We start from the raw sequence: 17742 nt of genomic DNA on the forward strand, positions 1-17742 counted from the left end.
ATAATATTTGTTATAAAATACAACACTTCCTTACAAGATGCTTGCATACTACATACTGTATTTAATGTCCTTTGATGGAGGATGATATTGTCAGCATCTGTAGTACGTGATAAAAATCACCCATCACAATAAACCACACCACCCTGAAAAAGACAATTATAGTGGCTCTACAAGTTAGATTGAGCTTTGGCGTAAACAAGAAAATTACATGCAGAATAATTCCTGGGTCTAGTTATTGGTGGTAGTAGTGAAGCTGGAAGGATAGGCTGCTGCACACTGCTCCTGGCAAACTTCGTATTCTGAAAGACTTTATTTTGCTTTAAAAGTGTGAGTAGTTCATGATTGATAAACTGAGATGAGTAAAGGTGTCATCTTCATAATAAAAATGTTTTGCAGTTGCCAAAAAATTTGCAAGTGTATATGGACTAATGCGGCTTTCCATGGGAGATGCCATACGTATGATTTTAAGTGATCAGCCAGACACTGAATTAGCACTTATGCTGAAGTGGCACCTTCATAAAGGACTGACTGCACCCGATGAACTTGCCATCCAGGCTCTAGACATTGCATTGATGAGCAGCGTGTGCATCACTGCAGGGTGAGTGACTTCCATTTTTTTTCAATTATGGAGAATTTAGGGTGGACATGCCATATTGGAGGATGAGCAAGGGAATGAGCTGATGCTAGTGTAGCTGTTATTAGGTCCTGTGATTGTGGACACTGGGCATCTAGGTTTGTTACAACCATTGTTGTTTGACACCATCTCCTGAGAACTGAACAAGGACTTGAGATTCCTCGGGTAATCGTGATCACAAAATCATCATGTGATTGAATGCCTCTTGTAACCTGGCTTCTATAGCAATTACACAAAAAATTGCTAGTCTGGAATTCTGTAAGGAGCATATCAGATGTTGCCACATTCATAGCTGCTGTGGAAGAACAACAGCCATCTTCATCCCCTTCACCCTCTATAACCTCTAGTAGAATTTGCCCCATTCCTGACATTCTTCATTTTTCTGCCCTCATACCACAGCAATACCTACAGGTGGTAGGGGGCATGGAAATGCAAATCTTCTGATACTATAACATGACATAAATACTATTAACTGAGCTTTATGCAAGAGGATACTACTTGATGTATGACTACCATTTACATTGGCAGCTGTGCACTTCAAATAATGTCTGGTTTGGCCATAAGAGTTTAAATAAATGCTCTTAACATATATCCTGCTTACTAGGCAAGGGCAGGTCCAGGTGCACCACTTCAACCTAGCTCTGGCAACAGATAGGTGATGTGGTTTGTCAAGGAATGCAAAGTCCAAAATGCCATCCAAAGTCAAGCCAAAATTTTTCCCACTCATCAGCGAGCAGTAGTTAGGAGTGAATCTAAGCAGCAGAGTTCAAGTCTGATCCAAGGTCAAGCAACAGGTTCTCCAATTCAGGGACACCATTCCAAAGCTGAATCATCTATTATCACACTAACCTTGGTCTCACTACCAGCTTAACCAGCCAGTCTCCCTTCCAGGTACATCTGAGTCCAGTCATTATGATCAGCGCTGTTAGCAGAGTCATTTGTCCTACTGCTGAGGAGCAGCAGGGCCCAGATTCTGTAAGGATCCATCACTAGAGGATCCGCTGGAATATTCAGAGGGCCTGGATCCTGTAAGGATCCATCACTGGAGTACCTGCTTCTAAAAGGGAATCGTAACTGTGGGCTGCCAGGCACGTACTCCTGTGTCAAGTAGACCTCTACCCCGGCTGTTTGCCGTATCCTTTCCCAAGGATCTAATGGATCTAGAAAGGGGGAGTCTACCCATACTGGCTCAAGGACTGGTGGTTATACTGCTGAAGGCTCCCTACTGGGAGAAGGTTCTACTTTGCCAGAGCCTGCCAGATAAGGAGTATCTACCAATGTGGATCTCAGGGATAGTTCATTCTCTAAGGATGACTCATCCCCTACACTGAGCCATGGCTGCTCATAACAGTGTATCAAGAAATACAGATTACAATTTATTCTAATAAAGAGATATGTAAATGAAAAAAAGAGTCTGAAAATATTGTTCTAACTATTTTATATTGGAATAATTTATTCAACAGTTTTTTTCATATCCGGATCATTATGAACTAGCGAAGTCACAATAAGTTGATCGGGTCTTCTGAAATCATGACAGCTTATATGTAAAAGTTAGTTTTGTAATAAGTATACTATATGTGACCACGTTAGAACAAAAAAAGCAAACTGCCAGTTGAAACCAAAAAAGCCTACTTGTGTAACAGTGCAGTTTAGTACTTCCTTAGCTCTTCCATGAGTAATAACTTCTAATTTCATTCCAGAACTTCAAAATGCATTAACTTGTTTACTGCATCATATAAAAAGTATATAATAAATTGTACAGTATTTTGGGGAAGGACCATCGTTCTGTAAAAAGGCATCTGTACTCCATGCCCACCCCATCCACCCCCACCCCCCCAAATCTCACAATCCCACCCATTATCTCCAGTTAAAGGATCAGGTAATAGGTAACAGAAAGACTTATTTCTGCCTGTGGGCCTGGAGAGCCCCTACTATTCAGAGGAGATGATACTGATCTTGACAGACCAATGGTCTAACCCAGTATAAGGTAGCAAATTAAGCCTACAGCATTTTCAGGTATCCATTTTAAGGCTACGAAGTCAGACTCTTCCCCCATTCCCACACCCTGGCTTGCACTGAATATTCAGACTGTTGTGATGGGGAACTAGAAAGCTTGCTCACTATTTTGACAATTTATTTGGTACTATAAATGCTGTAAACAAAAAAGTAAATCAACCCTAATTATAATCTATTATACTGTGCTATTCTACGATTACTGTTAAATTGTAATTTTGTATAGTGCTAATGAGGACATTTATTGCTGCTTTTGAATATTCAGTCATATGTGTTTACTAGCAGCCAATATTCAGGAGAAACAAAATCCGGATCATAATTTGGTTCTTTTTTTCCCATAGGGTTGTTATTGATGGATACCCTGTAACAAGAAAACAAGTAAACCTCTTAGAACATATGAAAATAATTCCAGTTAAAATCTTTGAGATGCAAATTGATGCAGAAGAGGTTTTTAGAAGAGCGCTTCTGGATAAACAAAGCCCTGACAAGTAAAAATACCAGTAGGAGGTGGCTCTAAAGTAACTCTCAAATCGAGTAGTTATTAGGGTTGGTGAATCACAGAAAAACCTGAAACAAACAATATCAGCTTTTTTGGGGGGGGTCATTTATTGAAAGAAACAGGTTTATTTGAAAATGCTGAATAACAATCAGGTTTTTGGGGCTTTTACCCCCCCCCCACCAGTCATTTCCCAAGTTCACAAGGACTTGGGAGTCAGCTGAGGGGGGGACGGAGAGAGAGAACCCCATGTCCTGCTCTGAGAACTTGGAAAGCATTGGTGGGGGAGGGGAGAGAGAGAACTCCATTGAGGTCTCTCTCTCCCCCCTGTCCTTCCCCCCTTCCCCCCTCCATTTTGGAAATGGTAGGGGAGAACACTGAACATTTTCAGGTCTTTTAACCTGACAATCAGTTTTATTTGACTCTACCAAAAATTTCAAGTTTACTGAACACAAGATATTGTGCTCAATCAAAAGCACTGGATTTTATCTTTGCAGAATCGAAACTGGTATTTTTTAAGCTTGACCATGTATGAGCTGCTACCCCCATAAACGAAAGGACAGCATGAGCTAGCATCAAGAAGAGTTTGGTGATGACTGATGCCTCTTGCCTCTGGTGCTTTTTTAAAACTTCTCTTTGAACCAATATTCCTGCAAACCAGACCTTGCTTTTTGTCGCTCTGCTTCATATCTGTCAATCTGTTTAGGCAGTATATTAAGTTTCTCTCATCCTGGGGTTTTTTAGCTCCATTGTTTCTGAGAAGATAAACAGGTTTTTAATTCTTTTAATTCTTTTATTCTTACTGTATTCTTATAGTTAGTACTTTTTGTGAAACGCAGTGTAGAAATGCAGTTTGCAAATAAAAGTAAGGGGGGGGGAAATGTTTAGGAGAAAACATAATTAAGCAATATATTAATGCATGTCAAATTGCCTTCTCAGGCTTCCTTATCCACTGCATGACAGCTCTCAGATTCTTTCTATCAAGAATTCATGTTACAGAACACAAGTTGAAGAAATTAGGGCTTACTATGAAGAGCAACACCAGAACTGGTATGTGATTGATGCATTGCACAGCAAGTGGTGGATCTGGGACAAAGTACTTGATGAGACACAGAAGATCACCAAACAAATCCAGATGTATTTGGAAAGAATAAGACAAAGTAAGCAAAGAATCCTGTTAAACTAACAGAGGTTTTGGTTATCATATGATTTTATATACTTCTAAACTGCCTATCAGCCTAATACTATTTTAACCCAAAGGACATAAAATTAGAACTATTACTATATAAGAATGCCCCCACCCCTGCGCAAGCAACAGCACTATGTTGCATATATCACTGTAACAAACCCCTCTAATCAAAATCAAAGGGTCCCTCAAACAGGAGGACTCTCTAAACCAATCCAAAAGGTTCTTAGGGATGTGGTTATTCTGCTTACAAACCTAGAAAAGGTTGATATACTTCTAAAGACTTTTGCAGATCACAATCCAATAGAAGTGACATGGCAATGGAATAAGACTGGAGGAAGAAGATGATGATGAAGAAGAGTTTGGATTTATACCCCACCTTTCTCTCCTGTAATGAGACTCAATGTGTCTTACAAACTCCTTTCCCTTCCTCTCCCCACAATAACCTGGTGAGGTAGGTGAGGCTGAGAGAGTTCCAAAGAACTGTGACTAGCCCAAGGTCACCCAGCAGGAATGTAGGATTGCGGAAACACATCTGGTTTACCAGATAAGCCTCCGCCACTCAGATGGAGGAGTGGGGAATCAAACCCAATTCTCCAGATTAGAATCCATCTGCTCTTAATCACTACACCAAGCTGGCTCTCGTGGTGATTAAATGACGGTGATTAAACGACAACCTCTTGCTGCAAGCAGGTATAGTGGAGAACTGCAAGAAGGATTTAGATTAGTTTCTGTCACCCCAATTTTGGAATCAAGCAAAGCCTACATGAGAAGAACATTAATAGTGATAGCCGCAAAACAGAAGACTGAAAGAATGGAGCATTCAAATAATACTCTAGAAAGAACAACAATATTGAAAGAGCAACATAAAAAGTTTCTGGACAAGAAAATTCTGAACAAGATTAAGCACTTAAAAACTCAATTAAACTTGTTGAAAACTGAGGAAATGCAAAAAAAATGAGATTTTTGAAACAAAGCACTTTTAACAACCAAAAAACCCAGGAAGATGTTTAGCTCCTAACTTAAGGAAAGGAACTGAAAAAGACAATTACTGGAATAAAGATAGGAGGCAAAATTATCTGTGTGGAAAAAGAAATACAAGATCAATTTGTCCAGTTGTATACAAATTTATATAAAAAGGTGCCTCAGATGAATTGGCTTTAAAGGGTTATATTAGGGGTCTGCAACCTGTGGCTCTCCAGATGTTCAATTGGCCATGGTGGCAGGGGCTGATGGGAATTGTAGTCCATGAACATCTGGAGAGCTGCAGGTTGCAGACCCCTGGGTTATATTATAAACATACCTGTTGAAAAATTTACAGTGAACCATAGAGAAATCCTGAATCAAAATATTACAATCCAAAAATTATCTAAAGCTATCAAGGAACTGAAAAAAGGTAAAACTCCAGGTCCAGATTGCCTAATCGCAGAATATTACAATCATTTAGAACAGCGGTTCTCAACCTGTGGGTCGCCTAAGACTCTCTGCATCAGTGTTCTCTATCTGTAAAATGGATAAATGTTAGGGTTGGGGGTCACCACAACATGAGGAACTGTATTAAAGGATCGCAGCATTAGGAAGGTTGAGAACCACTGGTTTAGAAGGCAAGTTAACCTTTACAAAAAGTGATAAATGGGAGAAGTAAAGAGAAAGAATTACCACCAATGTGGCAGGTAACTCACAATAAGAAGGTGTATAACTAGGCTGATTCATGAAGACTAGACAGGATTTGTACTGAGAAGATATATAAAAGATAATGTATGGTTTGTGATTAACACTATGTAGTTAAAGCAGAAAAAGAAAACAGCATTTATATTTTTAAATGAGGAAAAAGAATTTGATAATGTTTTTTGACTTATATTAAAGATACTGGAAAGCTTAAAATGTGACTCAAGATTTTTTAGCTGTTTGCTAATTATTTATACCAAGCAACATGTGAGAATATTAATAAATTGTGTTTTTATGGAGGAATTACAGCTTGAAAAAGGAATATATCAAGGGTGTCTATTATCATTATTGCTGTTTATTTTTCAATTAGAAGTTTTGGCAAGAAAGATTAGAAAAGATCAAAGAATTAAAGGTTTAAGTGTAGACTGAGAAAAATATAAGATGAAAATTAGTTTTTATTGGTTTCAATATGTGATAAACAAGAGATTGACAAATAAGCGTATAACAATTTAAAAGAATCAGAGTACAAAAAAGGAAAAAGGGAAGGAAAAAGGGAAGAAATAATTTAAAAATAGAATAATAATTTAATAAGAAAAAAAGAAAAAATAGTCATGAGGAGTAACTGCAGTCAGCATAGTAACACTCCTTGTTTCGGGGCAAGGAAAATATTTCATAGCAGTAAGATACAGAACCAGATCCCTGGCCAAGGATCAGAAGGAAACCATTGGAGAGCAATAGTATTGTACAAATGAGTGCAAATCAGTGGTGGGATTCAGCAGGTTCGCACCACTTCAGCAGAGCCGGTTGTTAAAATGGTCCTTGTAAACAACCAGCCATTAAATTATTTGAATCCCACCACCGGAACCGGTTGTTAAATTATTTGAATCCCGCCACTGGTGCAAATCATTGCTCTTTTTCTTTTTTCCTATTCAAAAATATGTTGAAGAAGTTTGTAAAAATTTTGAAACTGAAGTGAAAAAAGTATTTTGTCAAAATGTAGCTCTGCTTTGCTTTCTTCTGTATAAAGAATCCGTTCAGTAACTGAAGTGTATCAACAGGGAGTGAAAGAATATACTGCTGGTACACCTGACATAGAAAGCTTGTTGATAAATTAATCATGATATTTTATGTCCTGTATGTTCATCTTCCAAATATTTATTGTTATGGCTGAAATTCTGCATATTGTGTCCAATTGTGAACAGGGAAAGCAGCAAGTATTGCCCATTTGTGTATCACACCACAAGAACTGCTCTCTCGGCTGGGAGATTTTGGACAATACTGTCCTGTCAGCCTTGCAGAAAAGGGAGAGCTTGTTGATTGTTCTGTCACTCCTTCGCTGCAGTTTGCAGCAGAGTTTCGAGGGCATTACTACAAAATGGCTGGACAGGAAGAGCTGGATGTGAGTATCAGAGAAGTTTGAACACATTATTCTTGATTTGGAAAATTAACTGGCATTGACAAAATGGGATAAATATTCAAATATCATCAGAAAGTGACTATGAGCTGGGAAATCTCTAGAGATATAAAAAGGGACATTTGAGGGAAAAACTGAAACATGCAATTTTTAAGTTTCATATGAAAAAGTAGTTAAGGGTCAAAGGTGGGTCAGCTCAGGCAATCCAGTCCTACCTGAGTTCCAAGTGATCAGTTTGTGAGCAGGTGCAACAAAAAGCTGTGGGGTTTTCAACAACCTTGCTCCTGAAACTTCCACTTCCCAGAGTCGTCTTTTATATGTCTGTGCTGCAGCTCAGACTTGATCATGGGCCAACCAACAGCACTCCCTGTGACGCCTCTGGGCCATCAAGCATGCATTGTGTCTTTTAGAGTACAGTTCCTACTGGCAGCGGATTCTAAGGTGCCTCACTGGTTCAGGGGAGGTGAGTGAACTGTTAGTTCTGGCCTCAGTGGCCAGAGGTGCTTCTGCAAGCACTCTGGCTGATTTCGCACAGTAAAAACGCCCCGTGCAGGAACACAACTGTCGCAGCGATCTTTACCCTGCTGTTGACTTTACACTGCTCCCCAGCTCTCCCCCACTTGCACCGCAAGGTCTTCAGCAGTGTCTTCTAGACAGGCATAGGCAACCTCAGTTTCCCGCATTCTGGTTGGCTGAATCTCCCCCCCCCCCCGCTCCTCCCACTCACTTTCACCAATTTAGTTGACTCTGCACAAAACAGGCACTGAGAATCGGCACCCTTCCCCTCCTCTAAAATCCCTGCATGTGCAAGGGAATTGCAGTACTCCAAAAAAACCCCCATCTAAACTCCTTGCTTGTGCAAGGGAATCATTGCCCTCCCATTCACAGCATCTTCACACACCACTTTTCTGCAAGGTTTTTGCAAGGTTTTTCCGTCCATTTTTTAAAATTCCGCTGTAAGTGGGGGAAGGCGCCCATTCATTGGAGGGGCAGGCCGGAGTGGTGAGGCAGGAAAAATGGTCTCGTTCTGCTGCTGAGGAGTTTCCATGGCAGCGGAAGCCACTGGAGCAACAGAGGGTCATTCCAAAAGGTCCTCAACCTTTGCGGTTCTGGAAAGTCCCATAACAAAACAACTGCTGGGGGGTGGCGCTGGGGCAACAGCGTGGCAGACATGCTGCAGCGCCAGATGCTGTGGGGAACTTCCCATTGCGTCAGGGCATTCCCTGTGCTGTGGGGAACTCCCCATTGCATCGGGGCATTCCCCGTGGGGCGTTTTTAACATGCAAAAAACCTCTCTGATCTCCTGCTCTTGGCTTGTCTGCGAGCTAGCTCCATCTCCATCCTGTGAGGCTTCTGGCTGCTTTTGAGACTCAACCAGCTGGAGGTCTGGTGAGGCAGAATCACTCTGCCATCACTCCTCATCCAAGGAATCCTAATGGCTGACTCTGGGCCCATGACATCCTGTTCCACAACACTCCCAAGCCAAAATGGCCCTGGCATGTTTGGGAACGGTTTTAAGAACGGTGGTACTAAGGGTATTACTTTACTGTGATATGTTAGTGATTACACAATTGTGGGTTTTAAAAAACCTAACTCTATAGTGAGAATTGCTTGAAAATGATCCCAGTCAAAATAAAATTCCATTTCAAATTTTAACATTTCCATTCTAGACCCCCATAGTTGTATATTAAAAAGTAGTGATTATAGATTATTTTGATGTAGGTGTCTGTGATAGATGCCACTGTCCTTCCCTCAGGGAATTGCAAGCCCCACCAAAGGTGTGTTGTACCAGCCAGTCATAAAGCTGATGAAGTTGTCTGTCAGCTTACGGCAGAACAGAGTCTACTCAGGAGTCAGCCAGCTCTCAAAAGCATGCTTAGGAGCAGAAGTTTGTACCAGAGATGACAAAGGGGCAGGAAGAATGGACAACACTGACCTTCTTTAAAGAAGTTGGGTGGGGCAAACAGCTATTTTTTAAAAGTCCAAAAGGAAGGGCCAGTGAGTTCACCATTCCAAGGCTGGTATCCAGTGGCGTAGCCACCAGGGGACGAGGGGGTGCGCGATGCACCAGGCGCACGCCTGAAAGGGGCCCCCAAACCTCAAAAATGCATTTTAAAAATATTTTAGTGTTTTTACTTTGTCTGCCTGCAATTTTTAGACTAGCGGCACCTAAATTTCAGAGTATCATCAGGTGACAATCCTGATGATATCAGCCGGGTTTGGTGAATTTTGGTTCAGGGGGTCCAAAGTTATGGACCCCAAAAGGGGGTGCCCCATCCCCCATTGTTTCCAATGGGAGCTAATAGTAGATGGGGCTTCCCTTTGAAGGTCCATAACTTTGGACCCCCTGAACCAAACTTAACTAAACCTGGGTGGTATCATCAGGTTAGTCTCCTGAAAGTAGCCTGAAATTTTGGTACTGCTAACTTAAACATTGCTCCCCTGACAGGCACACCCAAATTTTCCCCAGATTCTGGTCCCTTCTGAGTGGATTTAAAGGGAGAATCTGGGCTCCCTAGATTTAAAAAAATTGAAAGTCTTGTCGAAGGCTTTCACAGATGGATTCAACTGGTTGTTGTGGGTGTTCTGGCCATGTGTCGGTGGTCTGGTAGATCCTGTTCCTAATGTTTTGCCTGTATCTGTGGCTGGCATCTTCAGAGGTGTATCACAGAGAGGAGTCTGTAATGAGAGAAGTCTGGACACAGTGTATAACAGACTTCTCTCTGTGATACACCTCTGAAGATGCCAGCCACAGATGCAGGTGAAACATTAGGAACAAGATCTACCAGACCACGGTCACGCAGCCTGGAAAACACACAACAACCAACATTGAAAGTGATACTGTTTGTGTGGTGGGTGGGGAATCCACCCTGAAACAGTATCATTTTCAATGTTGTTTAAACTAGGGAGCCCAGATTCTCCCTTTAAAGTGGGTTTAAAAGGAGAATCTGGACTCTCTAGTCTAAACAACATTAAAAGTGATGCTGTTTCAGGGTGGATTCACACACACACACACACACACACACACACACACACACACACACACACACACACACACACACCAAACAGCATCACTTTCAATGTTGTTTCAACTAGGGAGCCCAGATTTGTGAGTTGGAACATGTGTTCAGATTTGTGAGTTGGGGCATATTCTATAATGTGATTGTGACTTTGAGATTACATGGTGCAAAAATTGTTCTTTGGTCATAGTGGGGGAGGGCGGCCTTTGGTTGTGAGGAGGCCGTCTACACTGGGGGCGGGGGGACTCAGATTTTGCACCGGGCTCCATTTCCCCCAGCTACACCTCTGCTGGTATCCATTGGCCGAGGGGCTTGTCACTCCCACGGGGTGGATTGAAGAGGGAAGATTGGCTGAGCCCAAGGTTGGCCCTCTAAAGGTGTGCTTAGGAACAGCCAGAGAGGAGGAGCCAGGCTCATTGCAAGGCAGCTGGGAATAGGCAAATTGCAGAGCAGTGTATACAAATTGGGTGAAGAGGATCCAGCTCCTCTTACTCTATTCTGAGGCTCTATCCTGGGACACTTGGCCACTATAAGCAATCCTAGAGTTGGAGGGTGAGACCACCCCACACTCAGACCTGAAAGCAGTAGAGCCTGTCAGTAGGAATGGTGATACACAAGCACCAGCCTCTGCCTAGGTTAGCCTTCTGTCTTTCATTATTTCCCTGTCAGCAGAATCTTTCTGTGATAACTCTGCTCAGGTTGGCACTGTAGAATTGTCTACATCCTGAAGAGCAATAACAATTCCTGACAAAAATTAATTTCATAAGAATTTTGTTCATCAATTAAAACATGAATTGCTGCTGCTTATGTCTGCCTCCTTTTCAATGCAGAAATTCCTGAATACACCAGAATTATATGTGCCTCCATTAGCACCTCATCCTCTTCCTCTCCCAAGTAAGCTACCACAGAAACTAACTGCAGCAGATGTGAAGGCCTTATTCCCCATGCAAGCTGAAATGCAAGGATACTGTCCAGTTACTTACCTAGATGGGAAGCAAAGGTAACTATTAACACCTGTCAAGATGATTGAAAGATTTTTTCCCAGGTAATAAGAAAGTGTTCTAACTCAAATTTTAAACTGGATGTGACCTCATGGATCACATGATACCCACATAGGCTTTCACATTCATATAATGTTGTAAATTGTTCACTTTTTGAATAATTCTGTTTGAAATGTTCTTAAGACCCCATCTACATGTATAATGGCTTTCTTTCACCATTTCTTCTAAGGTATGAAGCACTGGTACCTGGCAACATTGAATATGCTGCCCTTTATCGCAAGAAGCTATATATTTTTGAGAGCGAAGAAAAACTTCAGAAGTTTATGAGGTACCTCACGCATTAATATTATTTTTACCTAACTGTTATGGAGTGTTTATTTTGATCAGCTGTAGCTTCTTTGTTTTTAGATCACCAGAAAAATATTGGAAGCAGACACTGCCACATAAACTTCCTCCCAAGAAGGAGCCAGTATTTCTGACAGCCCTTCCCTTGACAGGATATCTTGAACAGGTTAATTTGTATTCATTAATTATGTTCACACTGAATTATTGAATTTGGGGACAAATTAACTGTGTTGTTGATATATGTGATGTACTCCTCCCCTTGCCCCAGTTACTCTTGGAACCGCTCTGACTCCAATCCCCAAATCTGGCTCTGTACTAATAGAAAGCATTTGTTCTAACAGTGCAAAATATTTTTATTGCCATTTAAGGCTGCCAATACTTTCGGTACTTCTTCTTAAGCAGTGGACAAAGAAAAACAACCCAGAATGCCACTTGAGAAATATACAAGTTACTAAAACAGTTATGTATTTCCATAATAACGGCTGATTCTTATCACAAACACCTCCAGTCCTTGGGAATAACTGTCACAAGGCAAGATGATTAAGTTTGATGAAGCACTACTATAGTATGTATATAGGATCTAATCGCACGGCTAATCTTCATAGTAAAATAAGAATGCAAAATCCTGAACAATAAATATTAACACTGTTTAAAATCTCTTTGAATATTCTCCAATCTGAAAGGTGTTGCACAAATCTTCAGGATCTGGGGCTTTTCAACATGTGAATCAAATGCTGATCAAATTTTACAGTGATTCACACAGATAACTCTAAAAACAATATGGAGGATAATGTCAAAGGCCAAGATGTTTGTGAACATGCACTGAAAAGTGAAGAGACCATTTTTACAAAGCAATCAGTTTATATTGTGACGCTACCATCAATATTATTTTATCTCTACAGGGGGTTGCAACCGCCCTAATAAAAGCAATGAATGAAGTAGGCTGTTTGAAGCCAAAATTCCCATTTCTAAGTGTGAAAAAAACAGCACTCTTGTTCATAGCCTACCATTTGAAAGGTATGTATTAATTAAAATAAAAGTTAAAGTGAATTTCTGTATGTTCAGACCCTCACTTTCATGTTTCCCTTTATTATTATTATTATTATTATTATTATTATTATACATTCTGTTCCTGTAACTCTGACAAAAATAGTAGATTTCCAGCACCTCTATTCTAAATACATTTTCTTGGCAATAAAATTACCTTTATTTCAATGGTGGAGCATCAGGGGCAAGTCTGAGAATTGCAAACAGCATTTGAGCAGCTTTGCCAGTTGCCCTGGTATTAGGATCTCCAACCTTTTTGAGCCTATGGACACATTTGAAATTCTGACATGGAATGGTAAACACAGCAACAAAATGACTGACACAAAATGGCTGCCACAGGAAGTGGACCCATCCACAAAATGATTACCACTGTGATCCATGCAACAGTCACCTCCAGGTTAGACTATTGTAACTCGCTCTATGCGGGCCTGCCCTTGTGCCTGATCCGGAGGTTAAATTTGGTCCAACATGCAGTGGCTTGACTGCTCACAGGGGGTGCATATAGAGATCATATTCAGCCTGTGTTGCGCCGTCTGCATTGGCTCCCAGTCGAATTCCGAATCGTCCACAAGGTATGGGTGTTAACCTTTAAGGCCTTACGAAGCCTGGGCCTTCGTATTTCCGGGACTGCCTTAACCCATATGTCCCTGCACGACCTCTGCGTTGGGCAGAGGCCAATCTGCTGGTGGTCCCCGGCCCATTGATAATGCAGCTGGCCTCCACTCGGGCCAGGGCCTTTACAGCCCTGGCCCCTGCCTGGTGGAACACTCTTCCTCCATCTATCCAGGCCCTTTGGGATCTTGGTGAGTTCTGCAGGGCCTGTAAGACTGAGTTGTTCCACCGGGCTTTTGGAGGGACCGGCCACTGATTGGTGTGCGCCCCCTTTCTGTTCTCCTTATATATTGGGTCTTGTAATATTAATGAGACCCACCATTTTCCCCCTCTCTGGGAGGGTTTTTTACTGACCGTTTTAATGTTGGGACGCAGAAAAAAAATTGTTAAAATTTTTGTATTTTTATATGGAACGCTGTATTTTAATAGGTTTTAGTAATATTATGGTTCGTGGAGCCTATAATATTTATTTGTAATTTGTAATTTATTATGTGCTCCATTTATTGCTGTTGTATTGTGTTGTTCACCGCCCAGAGCCCTTCGGGGGAGGAGCAGTATATAAAAACGATAATAAATAAATAAACAAACAAACTTCAGTGACGCTGTGCAGATTGGGCTGTGGTGGTGGCTGATGCCAAAGCAACATGTAAAAAAATCTGCACAGGCTATCAAATCTTCAGTAGTCAATCAGAAGACTTGCTGGACAGAAACCTTACTTGGCCCCACCCACTTCCTCAAAACACTTGGCAGGCACCAGAAAAGGTGTCCACAGAGACCATGATGGGGACCCCTGTCCTAATCAAAGCCATGTCTGCCCGTTTCATTAGCAGAAAAACTCATAGCTTCCTCTGTCTCTTCTGATGGCTTCTCTAAGGCCCCTTCCACACTTGCAGACTAATGGACTTACGACCCATTTTCAATGCACTCTGCAGCTGGATTTTACTGTGCGGAATAGCAAAATTCATTTGCAAACAATTGTGAAAGTGGATTGAAAGTTCATATTCTGCATGTGTGGAAGGGGCCCAAGTTCCCAAACAATGGAAGATGAGCAAAATTGCATCAGGACCAGCATGCTTAGTATCACAAAACTGATTTGTCACTTTAAACCTTACAGATTTATCTGGAGCAGAGAACATTCCTGACTGACTTAGCCAGTTCAGTTTTCGGGGGAGGGCGGTATACAAACATTGATAATAATAATAATAATAATAATAATAATAATAATAATAATAATAATAATAATAATAATAATAATAATAATAATAATAATAATAATAATAATAATAATAATAATCGTGGTAGTCGTGGTAGTCGTGGTAGTAGTGGTAGTAGTGGTAGTAGTAGAATCTGAGGCCTCAACATAACATTATCTTTAATGAGCATTTTCCTCTTTCATGTGTAAAATGGAGTAGTAGAGAGGGAAAATGTAATTTCAAGGTCCAAAGGAGCATGTAGGTGTTGAGCAATGAAATTTCTTCCAGCGCACCTCCTTCCAATCACTTTCCACCTGTCTTATTTCTACAATCACTTCTAATATTGCAGGAAGAACAGTGCTTGGAAGGATGAATTGCAAGGATAAGACTGGGAGGCAGTTCAGCATCCCTCCTCCCCCATCTGTGCACTCCTTTAGCTCTTTGCATGTAGGTATGGTAGACCTAGGATGTAGCCAAGGTTCTAGGCAGAGATAACAATAGTGCCACTATCATCACAATCAAAAATATATATTTCCTGTGAGAAAACAATCATCATATAAATGTCCTCAGAGGCAATGATGTGAACAGCATGAATCATGAAATGCAAGTGACAAAGGATAATCAATATTATTTAATCTCTTACAGCGTTTAATCCCAGAAGTTCTGACTATATGCGAAAGAAGTACAAGAGGAAGTTGGACCGGTTCATAGATAACTGTGAACTTATTCCATATTTGGGAACCAAAATGACTAAGAAATATAAAGAGCCTCCAAATCGACCAATTGATTTTGACCACAAATTACACACCTTTCTGTCTCTCAAAGGTGTAGACCCAACTTCCCTTTAGTTTGGAACACTGAACAACTGTTTAAAAAATCAGGCAATCAAATCTGCAAAATTCAGCAGTAGGCTGACTTTTTTTAACGGAATAGACTGCAAAAGCCATTGGGAAATGAGCTGCTGACCAAGCTAGCAATTAGGCTGTTTTCAACAATATGGCTAAGACTGTCCTGTATGTTTCATGCATTTTAAGTGAGACAGTGTATCAACTATTACTGTCAGTTCTGCAAGATTACCGTATGCTCCATTTTAAACAATCTGTTCTTGGAAGCAAGTTTTAATGATTTCAGAGGACTATCTCTAAGTACATGTATTGATATGTGGAGCATATTCCTTCAACCACCAATAAAAGAATGCACATGTAATTTTTTTTAAAAAGTCTTTTCATGTGGTTACTGAAACTGACTTTTTAAATCTATATTGTTGTTAAATGTTTAATTATTGTGTTGTATTTAATGGAATGCTTTTAGCTTTAATGTTTAGTGATACTTGTTCCTTTCAGTTTGCAAAATAAACTTTGCCTTCATTTTCTTGAAATAAAACAAGACTTAACCCATAACTATTGCTTTTTTCTTCAACACATTGCTAACTAGTAACGGATACATGATTTACGCTGTACTGTTGTTATTATGCAAAGTGGTGTCATCTCCACTTGTTCAATCTCTTTAGAACTAAAGGCCGCTACACATTACAGGTGTATATTATGTCTTTGTCTCTATCCTTGCCACCTCTTAAACCTTTGAATGGGTTCTAGTTTTTCACCACTGATGCTCCAACCATCTTGCAACACCCTTTAACTCATGGGTGTCAAACATATGACCTAATCTGGCCTCTTGAGGGATCTTATCCAGCCTGCGAACTTTTCCAGCACTGGTCAGGCTGAACTTAGCATTGAACTGTGGTCTTTGTCTCTGCAGTCCATATGGACTTTGGAAGCGGTACACACAATTCAATGTTGGGCTCAGGGAGCTCCACCTCCAAAATTTGCAGTTTAATGCTAGACAAGGCCGAGGATTGCATTGAACTGTGGGTTTGGCAGGGCCTGAGTCTAGCTTTATACTGCTGGCTCTGCCTTCAAAGCTCCACCCCCAAGGTCACAGTGGACTTCAGAGGTGGAGGCAGCAGGTATACAGCTGCAGTTCCATTCTGGGCTCAAGCTGAGTCCAGCTTTAAACTGCAGGCTCCATTTCTGAAGTCGACAGTTTAAAGATGGACCAGGCTGAACCCAGCATTGAACTGCAGGTTCAGCTTGGCTGGGTCCAGATTTGTACTGCTGGTCTATATACCTCTGAAGTTCCACCCCTGAGGTCAGGTGGACTGTTGAGACAGAGCCAGCAGTATAAAGCTGTACACAAACATCTGAAGTTTAAATTTTCTTCTAAATAAAGGAGCAGAGCTGGAGTGACTCTGCCTCATTTTAGACTGTTGTTTATGACTTGTGGTGCAGGTAGTAAAAAACTGGGAAATGGCTACCATTGAGTTGATTCTAACCTGCACTGTAGTAAAAATACTATCTAGAAAAAACATTCACATAGTATCCATGCTCAGCCGTTGGTGCTAATATCTGTGTCCTACAAAAAAATTAATGCACCTGATAAAGTCAAAATGTCTTCAATTGTAGTGGAGAAAAGCCATACTTGTGTGAGAAATCCTATTCTGATTTCAGTGCCAAGAGGAGACAGTGCATCTGACACACTGCCAAAAATCTTTCTCTTGCTCAGAGTGCAGTATACACGCTTGGACAATTTGAAGTCTCATTTTATTCTCTGTGTCTTACTCCCAGGAAAGTATTCTTTGCAACCATGAATATTAAAAGTATGGTTTGCAACCATAAATATTAGTACAACCATAAATATTAGTACAATAGAGGCAGCAGTGATAATACAAAGAAAATACAATATAGTTATAGCTAAAACCCTATTGTTCTGAAAGCAGTTCTTCTGTTTATTAAGACTGCTTGAGACTTTAATTCATTTCTGCAGATCTAAAAATAAGCACCCTTAGATGATGAGAAGTGTTTACAGTGAACGTTCAGGTTTTGCAATGTTGTTGCTTCAATTAGTGCAGCAATTACTTTTACTCATGGAATCAGCCAAGCAGGAAATTTCTTGCCACTCCTCCATTCAAAGGTGGAAGACCGGAACACGTATCTGTTGGCTCCCAAAATCAGCTCCCAAATCTAGTAATACACACGGTGAATGCTTTAACGTTGTCTCGTGTTGTATAAATACAAAAGAAACAGAGTACCAATCAAAGGCTAACGGAACTCACT

At 40.7% G+C, this 17742-nt stretch overlaps 1 protein-coding gene across 5 annotated transcripts in view; it reads left to right on the top strand.

Annotated features, from left to right (window-relative positions):
- Positions 1-15839, top strand: part of AK9 (adenylate kinase 9) — a 94378-nt gene extending 78539 nt beyond the window's left edge. For 4 of the 5 annotated variants that reach the window (XM_048492898.1, XM_048492906.1, XM_048492913.1 and 1 more), the window contains 9 exons: positions 397-598; positions 2989-3135; positions 4083-4303; positions 7200-7396; positions 11262-11431; positions 11662-11760; positions 11841-11943; positions 12680-12794; positions 15275-15839. In XM_048492898.1, coding sequence (XP_048348855.1) covers positions 397-598; positions 2989-3135; positions 4083-4303; positions 7200-7396; positions 11262-11431; positions 11662-11760; positions 11841-11943; positions 12680-12794; positions 15275-15477 — 1457 coding nt within the window. In that variant the 3' untranslated portion in view covers positions 15478-15839. Of the gene's footprint in view, positions 1-396; positions 599-2988; positions 3148-4082; positions 4304-7199; positions 7397-11261; positions 11432-11661; positions 11761-11840; positions 11944-12679; positions 12795-15274 lie in introns of those variants that run through there. The other variant, XM_048492930.1, reaches the window with a different exon arrangement.
- The last annotated feature ends 1903 nt before the right edge of the window (positions 15840-17742 follow it).

The sequence above is a fragment of the Sphaerodactylus townsendi genome, linkage group LG01, assembly GCF_021028975.2.
Source record: "Sphaerodactylus townsendi isolate TG3544 linkage group LG01, MPM_Stown_v2.3, whole genome shotgun sequence".
Classification (NCBI taxonomy): Eukaryota; Metazoa; Chordata; class Lepidosauria; order Squamata; family Sphaerodactylidae; genus Sphaerodactylus; species Sphaerodactylus townsendi.